Raw genomic sequence first — 14,374 nt, forward strand, 5'->3', positions numbered from 1 at the left:
CCTAGAAATAATTATGATAAAAAGAAAAAAGATATATTACTACAGAAACCATTTTCCAACCTCATTGCTCGTTTCCATGTCACCTCTCTTTAAGCATCCATCCATTGGGTCCCCCGTTCCTTATCACATCAAACAAATTATTTGTCGTCACTCTCAAAGGGCCTTCACAGCCTATTATTTCTCATTTAGCATTGAAAAGATGCCTCTTGCATTTTATTGGCCATTGATGCCAGCCTCAGTTGTTTGAAATCTGGCAAGTGGGCAAACGCTTTCATGCTTTCTCCCACACTACCACACCTGATTGGAAAGTGCTTCCTGCAGAACACTCATTAGGTACCTTCAAAGCTTCCTTAATAACTGTCCTTAGTCATGATGCCTACAAAGAGCTTGAGAATACTAATTCTGCTAGCACACTGAGCAAAATATTGCCTTTCAAGCTCAGAAGCAAGATCTCGTCATCATTTCCTCATACCACTCACCCCCAGCCATGTCTGTCTTCATCTATTGTTTTTTATCTTCTGTTTTGATTACAAGCTCTTTGAGGCAGGGTCTATCTTAATTATTCAGCGCCCATCAGGATGGGGTCTGACCCATGACTGTTGCACATAAGAGCCCCAGTACAAGATGATCATTATTAAATACTGATGGTGAACCCTGCCAGACAACTGAAGATTTAAAATTTTTAAAAGCATTTAAGTGAACTTGGGGCTCAAACATTATTTTCAGAAGTGACTAAGGAGTCTTTGAAAGCTCTTATGCCTAGTAAATAAATTAGACTCTTTCATGGAATAACAGCAAGATTAAAAACAGCTTTGAAGATTAAATTGCTTTGCAATGATAATTAAATATAATAAGATGGTCACAGTACTTCAAATAGGAAAAGATAAAGAACGGGATATCCTGCAGATAAGTCCAAAGTTCTCATAGCATACATTGGACAACTGGTAACTATATGAAGACGGGAGTTTATATTACTCCTAAAAATGAATAAAAAGACACTAAGGATGACTTCCCTAGCCTACAGTGGTAAACAAACATTTGTTGTGGGTCTTGTATCAGCTGGACGTATCAGGGTAGGGAGATGATATTATGAAAGACAATATGTGGTGAGGGGGAGAGAGAGAATATTGTGGAGGAGGAGGAAAATGGAAAGACATCTCCATCCTGTCACCATCACCACTGACAACTCAATACCCTTCCCACCTCAAACCTAAGGGCATTTTACACACGCAAGTGCCGCAGCACCATTGCGAGACAGAAAAGTACGTGTATAAATGCCCTAAGAGCTTAGCCTCATTTAAAAAGTTAATCTATTATAGTAAAATGTTCCGAATCCAGGGAGGGAAGGGGTGCTTGCATTCACCTTAGTTCATTAGTAAAATGAGAGGCAACATCTTCTACACAAACATTTTGGACACTAGTAGTCTGCATTTTCCATAGGCTTGTTGTTGGCAAATCTGGCAGTTTATCTGCTTCAATATTGGCTTGAGTAATCAGTTCCTGTTTTTCTTGAAGGCTTTTAGAAGAATGTTGATAGACTTTTGTTCCAATTTTTTTCTTTTCTTCCGGTTTATAAATTTCTGTTTGAAAAAATAATCAAAAAGTCAGTGCATCTGTCCACACAAGAGTTAGTAAGCAACAATTTTGTTTGATTTATCTATTAACACACTAGATATTTTAAATGTACATAAAAATTTCCCTTCATTTCCTAATCTCTTGTTCCCCATCAGTTACTCCTTCCTCATATAGCATCAACCTTTAGAAGATTACCAGAATAAGTTTTGTAAAATATCATCTCAGCTTTAATAATACATGCTGAATTTTTGCAGTGATCAAAATAAACATGTACTTCAGAAAATTATGGATCAGGTTCTTATTTGCAGAGACTTTTTTTATGCAACTTTGGCAAAGTAAAGGGGACATAAAGTGAGCTGAAGTTATTGATACTGACTTAAAAGCCCCCTTTGCAAAGCTAATATAATGTAAAGGACCCTCACAAGAAAGTTATGAAATTAATGAGAGTTACGGCCTTATGAGCTTAAAAACATGTTTTAATTTTCTTCTTGGCTCCAAAAACAACCAGCCTCTCTCAGATTCTTAGCTTCCATATCAATTTTTTTTTCCACGAGCAATAATGACTTTCACAACAATTGTGGAAGCCTAGTGAAACACAGAACTAATTTACAGAGCATTTAGCATGATATGCAGTCTTCTTCCCACTCCAAGATTAATAATATTCCTTTTCTAAAATATTTTGCTGAACTATGGTTGATGCAGGATCACCTGCAACCTGCATGCTGTTATGTCACCTGGCCAAAAAGCTTAAAGAACAGAGTGGAACAATTTTATCAAAAAGAAAAATGGTGTGTTTAAAATTAACATGACAAGAGGTGCCTACCTCAGTCTGGCTATTCAGCATATACTGTTGGTGCTAAAGGGTTTAAATTAAGAATAACATTTACAGCTCATTTCCCAACAAGACTACTCCCCTCCCTTCAGCAGTCCAGTCAGTAAAAAATGGATGCAGTTACTTTTTCCTAAAGTGATAAGCTAGTCTCAGTTACTGCCAAATATATTAACCTGTGTTATAAAATGGGGTGCAAGAAACCTAAAGGTGATTTGAAAACAAGAAAATCGAATTGTTATTAACTAATTGATTTAGATTAAGAGAGAACATAAATGTTAGAAGTTTCACTTATTTTATAAAGCTACTATTCATTCATTTATTGTACATATTCATTTGGATGCCATCCTTCCCCAAAAAAGCTTGAGTCAGCTTATAATAGAAGACATGAAAGATATTAAAACAAAATAAAATTTTAAAATGAGAAAGTATAATGAAAGAAAATTCTCCTTTCTGCCCAAACCTCCAAATCAAAAAACAATCCACCCCACTTCATACCCTCCTGCTCCCCTGCTTCCTAGGCGAGTGTTCCCCCCAGCCCTTGCCTGGTCAAACCTGATTCCTAACCTACATCTGATGCTTCCACAAAAGAAATTAAATTCCCCTCCCCATATTCCTTTCCATCCCTGTACAGTCTCATGCCTCACATCCAGGAGAGTCTTCCCCTCATCCTTACTGTCCCTCTCAAGCCCATTCCTCCCCTCTCTCACAGGAGGGCCTGGGTTGTCCTACCTCACCCACTCCCCTGCCTTACACAAGTGAGTCCCTCCCAAGACTGTACCTCCCTCTTGAAGAGGGGGTGTTACCCCCCCCAACCCAAACATTCTTTTCTTTACCCCAAGGAAACACATTATTCAATTTAAACAGTTCAATACATGCAATAGAAACCCCATCTCCCTTTCTCTGTCTGTCCCAAACAACAGTGCCAAAGGGTGCTCATCCTGGGCACCGACCCAAATGCAGCTTGCAGTCTTTTTAAAATCTGCAAGCTGGCTAGATCTTTCCCCTTTCCAGCTCAGGTGGCCATGCATTGCCTATTCAGAGCAGGGATGCAGGGATGTTAGACACCTTGATCGTCAAAACAGCTGAAGAAAACTAATTTGGTTTATTTTACTTTGTTGTTACAGTTTATTGTCCTGAGTGTGACATTAAACTGCATCCTCCACTGCCTTGTGGACACTTCTTGGTTGAAGAAAGGCTAAAGGGCCTCGCCCTGACAGAAAAGGTGCTCATGCTGAAGCAGCAGGCAGTTAGCAGCTCTATTCAAGTTGCTCTCTGGCAGAAGCTGCAGCCTCTGTGTCAATGAATGTCTAGACTTGTTCTGGCCTTTGGATTTTGGCTCAGTGGTCTAATGGGCGGATGGTAGATCTATGGCAGCTTCCACTACTCCATAACTCTGCCTAGGTGTATGTGCTAAAGATCTTGGTAAGATGATCACAGGCATCCAAGAGAGGCATAAGGGACCTGAGGCAGCTACCAAGATTTCCAAGCAGCCCTATTTAGGGATGGCCTGCTTGCCTTGTATGAGGGTGGCCCTAGAAAATGTGGGACAAGCAAACCTTACCTCACTGCTTACATCCTGGCTCAACTGATTTTATAAACAGAATTGCTTGCTGGAATACATGGACTTGACCCCTGGATATGACTTTGATCTGATTCAGATCTGAGAAAAATGGCTGTGTGGAGTAATGAGCTTGCACGTTTCAAAATGGATATTGCAGCTCTTCTGGGAACTCGGCTCTCAGACAGGCTTCACAAAGGAGAAGGACTACACCATTTACTGGCATGGCAAACCTGAAGGAGTAAGGAGATAGCATGGTGTAAGTTCTACTATCAGAAATGAACTGTCATTGTGTGAAGCTCCAGTTGCAGTGTCCCTACGTACCATGACACCTTTCGGTTAATCTACACAATGGATTCATCAACCTCATCAGTTTCTATGCTCCAACTCTGCAGGCAAGTGATGAGAAGGACAGCTATCAACAGCTGGAAGAACTCATTGGCGGGATTCCATGGAAGGAACCCCTTCTAGTACTTCGGACTTCAATGCAACACTTGGGTCCAATGCTGAGATTTGGCCAGGTATTCTGGGTAGGCATGGCATTGGACATATCAATGACAACGGTCAGAGAGTTCTTGAGCTTTGTGCAAGTCAAGGCTCATCAGTGACCAACAGCTTCTTTGCTAGTAACATCAGAAGAAGAACACTGCGGAGACACCCGAGTTCCAAGCACTGGCATCAGCTGGACTTGGTACTGACAAGAGATACACACTTGAAAGATATCTTGCATACACAATGCTTTTAAAGCACCGACTGTAACACAGACCACTGCCTTGTCTATGGCAAAGTGAAATTGCAAGCTAAGAAGATCCACTGTAATAAACCTGCTGGACAACCTCTTATTGACTTGTGCAAATCAAACGATCCTGTCAAGAAATAGCTTTTCAATTAAATAGCAGCAAAGTCAGCTGGAATGAATGAAACTGCATCAGATGCATGGGAAGTCCTGAAGACAAGTATGTACAATGCAGCAATTAAGAGTTTTTGAAAGAATACTAAGAAAAACACTGACTAGTTTGTAGACCATTCAGAAGTACTGCTGCTACTCATTGAGAGAAAAAGAACTGCCCTAATCACCTGCAAGTCTACTTTTACTACTGATTCACTCAACCTAAGAGAAGCTTGTAAGGCTGTTCAAACAGCTTCCAGGAGGTGTTCTCAAGAATTCTGGCCGAGTCCCTGCAACAACATCCAACAGGCAGCTGATGCAGTCAACAATAGATGGTTGTGTAAGGGCATTAGGAAGGCCATTGGACCAACAAAGTACAAGACAACTCTGTTGAAAGACCTGGATGGTAACATCATTACTGACAAGGGGAAGCAACTGGAGAGGTAGATTGAGCATCATGGAAGGATATACATAAGGGAGTCTGTAGTAGACTAACGTGTGCTAGAAGACTTGCCTGGGTTTGAAGTTATGACTTTGCTGGATGCCAAACCTACACTAAAGAAACTTGAACAATACATTAAAAAGATCCCCAATAACAAATCTTAAGAATCTGACTTTACCTGCTGAAATTTACAAATGTGCAAACAAAGACTTGCTGCAAAGATTGTACAAGCTATTGTTACTCTGTTGGAAGGAAGAAACTGTTCAGCAAGATTTCAAGGATACTCATTTCATCCAATTCTATAAAACAAAGACACAAGTGACTGTAATAACCACAGAGGTATATCTCTTCTCAACATTGTGGGAAAAATCTTAAGCCATATTCTTTTACCTAGACTTCAAACATTAGCTGAGATAATCTATCCTGGGAGCCAGTGTGGCTTCCACTCAGAAAGGTCCACCATAGATATGGTCTTTTCTGTAAGACAACTGCAGGAAATGTGCAAAAAGAAGCATATCCCACTGTACACGGCTTTTACAGATTTAACAAAAGCCTTTAACATGGTTAGCTGATCAGGACTTTACACTGTTCTGAAGAAACTTGGTGGTCCACCTATACTGTTAAACCTTGTGTAATCCTTATAAGATGGCATAAAGGCAACTGTAATGTATGAAAACCAAGAGTCTGACACATTCAACATTAGCAACAGAGCTGGCTGCATGCTAGCTTCCACATTGCTTAACATTTACTTCTCATTCCTGCTTCAACACACATTCCATGATGTTCAAGACAGTGTTTATCTCATCATTAGACATGACTGAAGACTGTTTAACATTGCATAGTTCAGAGCTGAAGGAGATCATCGTAAGGAACCTGTTGTTTGCAAATGATGGAGCTGTTGTGGCTCACAGTGTTGATACCCTACAACATCTCATTGCCATGTCTCTGAGTCATATAAAATCTTTGGGCTAGCACTAAACTTGAAGAAGACTGTTATTATGCACTAAAGCTCTTCATAACTAGTTCCAGGTAAAGCCCTAGGTGGTACTCGTCTGGATGTTCTTGACCAATTTTTCTATCGTGGCTCTACTGTTACCAGCAACGTAGATCTTGATGCTGAGTTCACTAATAGAATCAGCAAAGCAGCAAGGAACTTTGATCTTTTGCAAGACAGAGCCTGGAACAATAACAAATTGTCAACTAAAGTGAAAATCTGTATTTACGTGTTTTATCCACTGTTCTATATGGCTCAGAGACATGGACAGCCTACGCCAAACATAACAAAAGACTAAACATCTTTCATATTACATGCCTGAGTAAAATTCTTTGAATAAGATGACAAGTCGGGATGACAATTATGGAAGTGTTAAATCCTGCTGGTATGTCATGCAAGGGAACTTTGATTGGTAATAAAAGACTCAGGTGGCTTGCTCATTTCAAGCAAATGCCAGATCACAGAATCCCAAAGAATGTACTGTACTTTAAAGCTCGCAACAGGTCTAGGAAGGGAGGCAGACCACTGTGTAGATTTCAGGATGCTTGCAAAGATTTCTTAACATCCTTTGGAAGCTCTATAGATGATAGGGAAAGGAGTGCAGAATGCCACTTTGGTTGGTGGAGTCAGTTTGTAATGTAGATGGAACAAAGCACTGCGAGGTAGACTGGATCAAGATTTGTGATGACCAGCATCAGAGGAGGAAAGAATCTGCTGCTCAGATTCAGAGCATTGCTAGTGCATGGGTGGGCTACCTGTGGGCAGGACTGGCTCATACACTGGATTCAGCAGCTATCAAAAAACTCATTGGCGCATACACCATGCTCTGTAAAGAACAAAGGTGCCAATTGATTCATTTAATGTTTATTCTGATAATTTCTATTCTACGCACATTTAGATCCAACTTATTATTTCTCCTCAAAAAAAATTATACAAGAAACAACGGTTTTTGCTGCTGTTCTTTGATGAGCCTTAAAATACATGTTAAACAATGTTGGGCTATTGCACTACATATAAAATAGAAAAGCACAGACTCTAATTCAAGGATACTCAAATTAAGTAATTCCCTAAAATCTGTTGAAATAGTTGGAATCTCCCTTTCCTGAAGGAGAAATAACAATGACACAGCCACTTTCTGATATCTCTGGGCACTTGTACAAATGATGAAAATTGCCCTTTTTTGCAATTTACCTGAATTACCATGAATTAAACTGATGTGTCCATGGATCCATCACATGAAACCAGAAATGTACACAGTGGCATGTAATGAGCCCCTTTGTCCATCAGTTGTTCCTTTAAATTGCAGATTGCAGGTATCCTCTTCCCCTCCTATTTGTAGGGACTTGGGTTATAACGTGTTTTTTTGAACACCAGGTATTGCACACCAGATGCTGCAGTCCATCTAGCCTGACAGGAATCAACCATCTGTTCTCCTGCATGGACACCTGCAGCTCCCCCCCAGCCATGCCCTGGATTAGATGACAATGGCACTGTAACCCCATAATCTGCCCCTGGTTCCATCCATGAAGGAAGAATCACTTCACTGCCTAAAGGGGGACAGCTTTCATTTGGTTTCAGAGCAAATGGCTCCTTCCTGATCACAGAATTTTAGCCCATAGCCTCCATGCACAATCTCACCCCACAGTTAGACTCATGGTAGGACACAGCCCTTAATGAGAATGGCACTGTCACCCCATAATCTGCCCCTGGTTCAGTCAAGGAATGACGAACCTGTTGGGTGCCTAAAAGGGGAACCCTGGACTGCTTCCATGTTCCCTTCAAGGCAGACAGAGCAAATGGCACCCGCCTCCTCACAGCACTGACTGTAACCTGTAGCCTCCACACTTCATTTTTTTTTCTTGTGCTGGCTGCCGCACCAGTCGCAATTGCACAAGGTCACCCCACAGTCAGACTCATGGCAGCAGTCATCCCTTAATGAGAACGGCACTGTCACTGCCTAATCTGCCGCGTCCTGGACTGCTTTCAGATGCCCTTCAGAGTAAATGGCGCCTATCCTCTCATAGCACTGAGTGCAGCCCGTATCTGTCACACTTTATAAAGTTATTTTTTCCCTCGTGCTGGCTGCTACTCCAGTCACAATTGCACGTGCTCACCCCACAGTCAGACCCATGGGTGCTCCTCTTACTGACAATGTCACTACGGTTATCGTATTTCCAGTTCCAAAAAAGAGGTGCCCTGGCCCTGCCCATTCCTTTGTCCCTCACTCGCAAGCTACAGCCCCCTGAGCTCTCCTGCTGCATCTCACTCCCGACCCAGGAACCCCTGGCCCTGGCAGTGCCCCTCACTCCTAACCCACAGTACCCTGCCCTGCCCTGCCCCCCCTCCCCCTCATGCTGGTGCCAACTGGGGATTTACTGGTTTTTCCAGTTTTACAAGTTAAACAACCCTCTTTAATGGTGCAAACAGTTGTTGATTTGGCATTGATGACAACAAAGCCAGGGAGCCTGGCTTGATGATCTCCTAATGGCCCACAAGGAAAGAAAATAGAAATTTCTTTTTACATAATTAAGCCTCAGTGACTTACTGAACATATTTTACATAAATAACCAAATATCACAGCATTTACAATGTAACCATTATCAAGAAGCAGTACTCTTCAATTTTTTAAACCTCAGACAATAAGCAATGAGTTTTATTACAATTTTTATAACAGCAAGCATTAACCATAGGCATTGTTTATGCTTCAAGCAACAAACAGTAACCCCAAATTAGCAATAATCAGTGACTTTCACTGCACATAAACAATACTGTTTTTCTATGTTTCCAAGCTGGACTGCCTTTCTCTCTCTCTTTCTTGTGAATGCCTCCTTCCACATTGCCTGTACAAAACTCAGCCACAGACAAAATCTTCTTGTCTTGCTAACTTCTGCAACCATATCGTGCAGGTACTGATGGCACTGATGGTCCTATTTGTCTGGGTATCATAGATTTGTAGATGCTAGGGTCAGAAGGGACCTCAACAGATCATTGAATCCAACCCCTTGCCTGGGCAGAAAAGAGTGCTGGGGTCAAACGACCCCAGACAGATGCCTATCCAGCCTTCTCTTAAAGACCCCTAAGGGAGGGAAGAGCACCACCTCCCTTGGAAGCCCATTCCAAATTTTGGCCACCCTCACTGTGAAGAAGTTTTTCCTGATGTCTAGCCTAAATCTGCTCTCTGTCAGTTTGTGACCATTGTTCCTTGTTACCCCAAGAGGTGTCCTAGTGAACAAAGCATCTCCGATCCCTTGCTGCACCCCGCTAATGAAGCCTATCATTAAGGCCTCCTATGTGGTCTGCATTTTTTCAGCAGCATAACAAGCAGAGCTGAAAATCAAGGAATGTGGGGAATTATTCTGTGCTCAGTGAATCAGATGAGCAGATATGAAGTGGTTGGAAAAAAAAAACAAGGAGGGCTGGCCTGCCTGTCCAAGTTGTTGGACTGCAGGCCCTCACCACCTGCAAACTGTTGACTAGCAGAGCCTCCCTGGTGTGTATTCCCCTGCACTGCCTAACTCTCCTAGTCTTTGAAACTACCCAACAAGAATCCAATCCCACCATCAGTTTAGATGAGAGTTGAATTAAAACCCACCAACGAAAGGATGTAGCTTTATTAAGAAAGCAAAAACATCATCCTTAATGTCTTTGGGTAGACAGTCTTTCCAATTCTGAGTGGAGAAGGAAGCCATCCTTTCTTCTGTCTTACAAAGCTACTAGGGAAGGATTGGGTCCTTGCAGTATCCACCCTCTGTATCTCAAACAAGGTCATTTCCAGGCCCTAAGACTTGCTATTTAGTTGCTGCCCTTTACCTCTAGGCTAGAAATCCCCTAGCACATTCAACCCAATGGGAGTGAAACAATGCCTGTCATAGTGTTGCAAATGGATGGAATGCCCTTTTCCCAATACTAACATGTTCCCGGGCCATGGGTCTTCTCGCATCTCCGGAACAGAAACAGAACTTTGGGTCTCAGCAACTTCTGACATTTCAGATGCATTCAAGGGGGAAAGCACAGTTCCATCCAATGTGTTGTCCTCCTCATCAGTGCTCACCAGTGAAGCTATCAGGGAGACAGGGTGTAGGATCAGGATCACTTCTTATCCCTGCCCACCCTGTCCATCAGTGGCTGCGAGCAGTTGCCCCACACCTCAAGCATGCTTCCTGTTGGAGTCTCAGGACAGTCTGTGGTCTCGTGGTCTTAATGTGCTCTCCAAAACACTGGTCCCAAATGACCAGAGACCTGCATCACCTGCATCCTTTCTGAGAATGATGGACAACTGGTCCTAGAGTGGAGCAATTGTGCATGCTGCCCCAGAACAAGAGTTCTCATCCTTGGCCTGATGCAAAGCACATTTTAGGGCCTTGATTTGCTGTGGCACCGTGTCCAGTTCTAGTTGTGCCCACGCACAATCATTTCCTTGGCAATTGCCATATACACTGGCTTATTCCATCTACTTTCCAGGTGCTCGATCTTTTCCTCTGACCAAATGCCAATCAACTCTTTAAATTCTTCCTGGGTCCAGTTTGGGCCATGGTTTATAGATGCATCATACTCCTGCTTTTTTGTGTGCATAGTGGACTTGTTCTTCGGAAACACAGAGAACTTTTTTGTGCCCAAAAAGTAGTCTAGAGATGACTAGCTACAGTGCCAGGAGGGTCGCAAAATGCTTTCTGGCAAAGTTTTGGGGCTGTTATATGGACATGTGTTTAAAAAACCTTTCAAAATTCCACACACTCATACCTATGAAGCTGTGAACTGTGTCTCAGTACCAGCAGTCAGGGGAATCGGATCAAGTTACCTTTCTGAACAAAGTAATGATGATATGCATAGCCTGGCCCAAATCATCCCCCATTGTCCAGAATTATAGATCATAATGGCTCTCTGTCACTCACACCCAAGTGTCTGTGACTGGCAGCTCTTCCTTCATTCACAAATTCCCCCTATCAAGCGCTTAACTGCTCTGGGGTTTTATACTTTTGTAATGTGCAAATGATATTTTAAAAAAGAAAATTAAAATAAAAGTTTAAATTTTATACAGTTCTTGCTGAGTGTGCTGTGAGTTTTTTTGGCATAGGGCACCCTGCAGGCAGCTACAGTTTTGTGGGGGTTGCGTTTCGGGAGTAAGCGGATTACTGGTTTGCCGACACCCCCTGCTGCAATTAAGTACCAAAGACATCAACAGGGTGGATTGTTATGTGGCTCCTCCTGCTATAATTTACTGTGAATTACTCACTGAGCTTGATTTGACTGAAAGGCTGTCACCTGTAAACAAATCATTTCAATTTTTTATAGATTTCATAGACATTAGGGCTGGAAGGGATCTCACAGAATCATCGGGTCCAGCCCCGTGCCCATGGCGCAGGAAGTCAGCAGGGGTCAAATGATCCCAGCAAGATAGGCATCCAAGTGTTTTCTGAAAGTATCCAGAGTAGGTGCTTGTACCACCTCCAGGGGGAGTCTATTCCAGGCCCTCGGGACTCAGACAGTAAAGAAGTTTTTCCTTATGTCCATCCTAAAACAGTCTCCAGGAGTTTGTGACCATTGGACCTTGTCTTCCCATGGGGTGCCCTGGTGAACAGGCATTCTCCCAGTTCCTGATGCATACCACTTATGTACTTATAGGCTGCCACCAAGTCACCCGTTTTCTTTTCACTACATTTTTCCAGGCTGAAGAGTCCCATGTCTCCCAGCCCATCCTCATAAGGCCTGCTCTCTTGTCCTTTAATCATGTACGTGGCTCTCCTCTGGCCTCTCTCAAGCTTCTCCACATCCTTTCTGAATTGTGGAGCCCAGAACTAGATGCAGTATTCCAGCTGTGGTCTCACCAAGTCCGAGAAAAGTGGGAGGATGACTCCCTGGGACTTGCTTGAGATGCATCAGCAGATGCAAACCAGAGTTTTGTCTGCTTTGCCAGCTGTGGCATCGCATTGGTGGCTCATTCATTTTGTGGTCAGTCATGACCACCAAGTCTCTTTCGGTTGTGGTGCTAGTGAGTGTAGCACTGTGGAGCCTACAAGTGTCATGTGGGTTTTAACTCCCAAGGTGGAGCACCTGGCATTTTGCAGTGTTTAATACCATCGGGTTTTTATCTGCACACCTTGTAAGCCTGTCAAGGTCAGCCTGGATTGCCAGCCTATCCTCTAGAGTGACTGCACTTCCCCATACCTTGGTGTCATCAGTGAACTTAGCTAGTCCACTTCTGATACCAGAGTCCAGCTCATTTATAAACACTTTAAATAATACAGGTCCGAGGACGGAGCCCTGGGGGACACCACTGGTCACCATGTGCTATGTTGATTTGGTTCCATCAACCAAATAACCATAAACCAAATTCTCTCTGGGTCCGTCCACAGACCACTTCCCCAGCCATCAGACTGTAGTGTAGTTGAGGCCGCAGTTGCCCAATTTTTCCATGAGGACATCACAGGACACCAGGTCAAAGACTTCCCTGAAGTCCAAAAATATGATATCCACCTCTTCTCCTTTGTCCAAGTGATGCATTGTCTGTTCATAGAAGAAAATGAGATTGGTCAGCCAAGACCTACCCGCAATGAAACTGTGTTGGCCCGCTCTCAGAATGTTACCTTCTGTTAGGCTATTGTTAAGGGTTTCCTTGATGATTTTCTCCAAGATCTTTCCAGGGATTGAGGTCAAACTGACTGACCTGTAGTTTCCTGGATCTTCCTTCCTCCCTTTCTTGAAGATGGGCACCACATTGGCCCTCTTCCAATTGTCAGGCACCTCATCTGAGTGCCACAAGTTTTTTAATATCTTCGCCATTGGCAGTGCTATGATGTCAGCCAGTTCCTTCAGCAGTTGTGGGTGCAATCTATCTGAACCAGTTGATTTGTGGGTGTCCATCCTCTCAAGGTGTTCCCTCACAAAATCAATGCCAATGACAGGTGCATGTTCACCCTTCCCCAGGTGAACCTGCATCCTGTTAGGCAGGGTGATCCCCTTAGGCTGATGGAAAACCGACGCAAAACAGTCGTTACGGAGATTGACTTTTTCCTGGGTGTTGGTTATCAGCTGCCTCATTTGTGGGAATCACATACATGACACATTCTCAGTATAATTAGGCCAGGTACAGACATTACATTTTTTCCAGTATAAGCGATCGGAAACTGACCTATACCTGTAACAGAGTAGAAGTTCAGCACATACAGACTAGTTTAAAAATGGCAGAACCCAGTCTAAGATTTTCCCCCCGCCGTACACACACGCACACCAAAGGGAAAAGGTATGTTCTGCTTGCTACCGATCTAAATTATGCTGCTTACAGAAAATTGCATAACTTGGATTGATTCCACTTCAAGCTTTCTGAATGTCTGTTCTTAGCCTTAGTCAGCAATAGCAGGGAAAATTAAGGTAGTGGATGTTTTTGTTCCCTCTAGAACCCAAAATGGGGAGACAGCCCTTTTAGTTACAAAACAATTAAAGCCATCAATGAATTACCAACAATTGCTTGCCCGTATCCAAACTACACCTTAAAAGATTCTTGTCTAACCACACTGTCTTCTCCATTTTAGGCAAATCCTAGACTGGGTTCTGCCATTTTTAAACCAGTTTGTATGTGCTGAACTTCTACTCTGTTATGGGTATAGGTCAGTTTCCAATTGCTTATACTGGTAAAAACGTAATGTCTGTACCTGGCCTAATTATACTGAGAAGGTGTCATTTCATAGATTCCATAGACATTGGGGCTGGAAGAGACCTCAGAAGATCATCGAGTCCAGCCCCCCGCCCAAAAGGCAGGAAGTCAGCTGGGGTCATAGGATCCCAGCAAGATAAGCATCCAATCTGCTCTTGAAGGTGTTCAATGTAGGTGCTTGAACCACCTCCGATGGCAGGCTGTTCCAGACCTTGGGGGCTCGGAGAGTAAAGAAATTCTTCCTTATGTCCAGCCTGAAACGGTCTTACAGTAGTTTATAGCTGTTCGACCTCATCATCCCTTGGAGCGCTCTGGTGCTCAGACGTTCCCCCAGATCCTGCTGGTCACCCCTGATAAACTTATAGGTGACCATCAGATCACCCCTGAGCCTGCGCTTTTCCAGGCTAAAGAGCCCCATGGCTCTCAGCCTGTC

General features: G+C 43.1%; 1 protein-coding gene across 5 annotated transcripts in view; it reads right to left on the bottom strand.

Moving 5' to 3' along the window:
* Positions 1-14,374, bottom strand: part of MIPOL1 (mirror-image polydactyly 1) — a 448,613-nt gene that overhangs the window by 279,968 nt on the left and 154,271 nt on the right. For all 5 annotated transcript variants that reach the window (XM_019518865.1, XM_019518864.1, XM_019518866.1 and 2 more), the window contains exon 5: positions 1,364-1,580. In XM_019518865.1, the coding sequence (XP_019374410.1) occupies positions 1,364-1,580 (217 nt within the window). The remainder of the gene's footprint in view (positions 1-1,363; positions 1,581-14,374) is intronic.

The sequence above is a fragment of the Gavialis gangeticus genome, unplaced genomic scaffold (genome assembly GCF_001723915.1).
Source record: "Gavialis gangeticus isolate Ggan-Ray unplaced genomic scaffold, GavGan_comp1, whole genome shotgun sequence".
NCBI lineage: Eukaryota > Metazoa > Chordata > Crocodylia > Gavialidae > Gavialis > Gavialis gangeticus.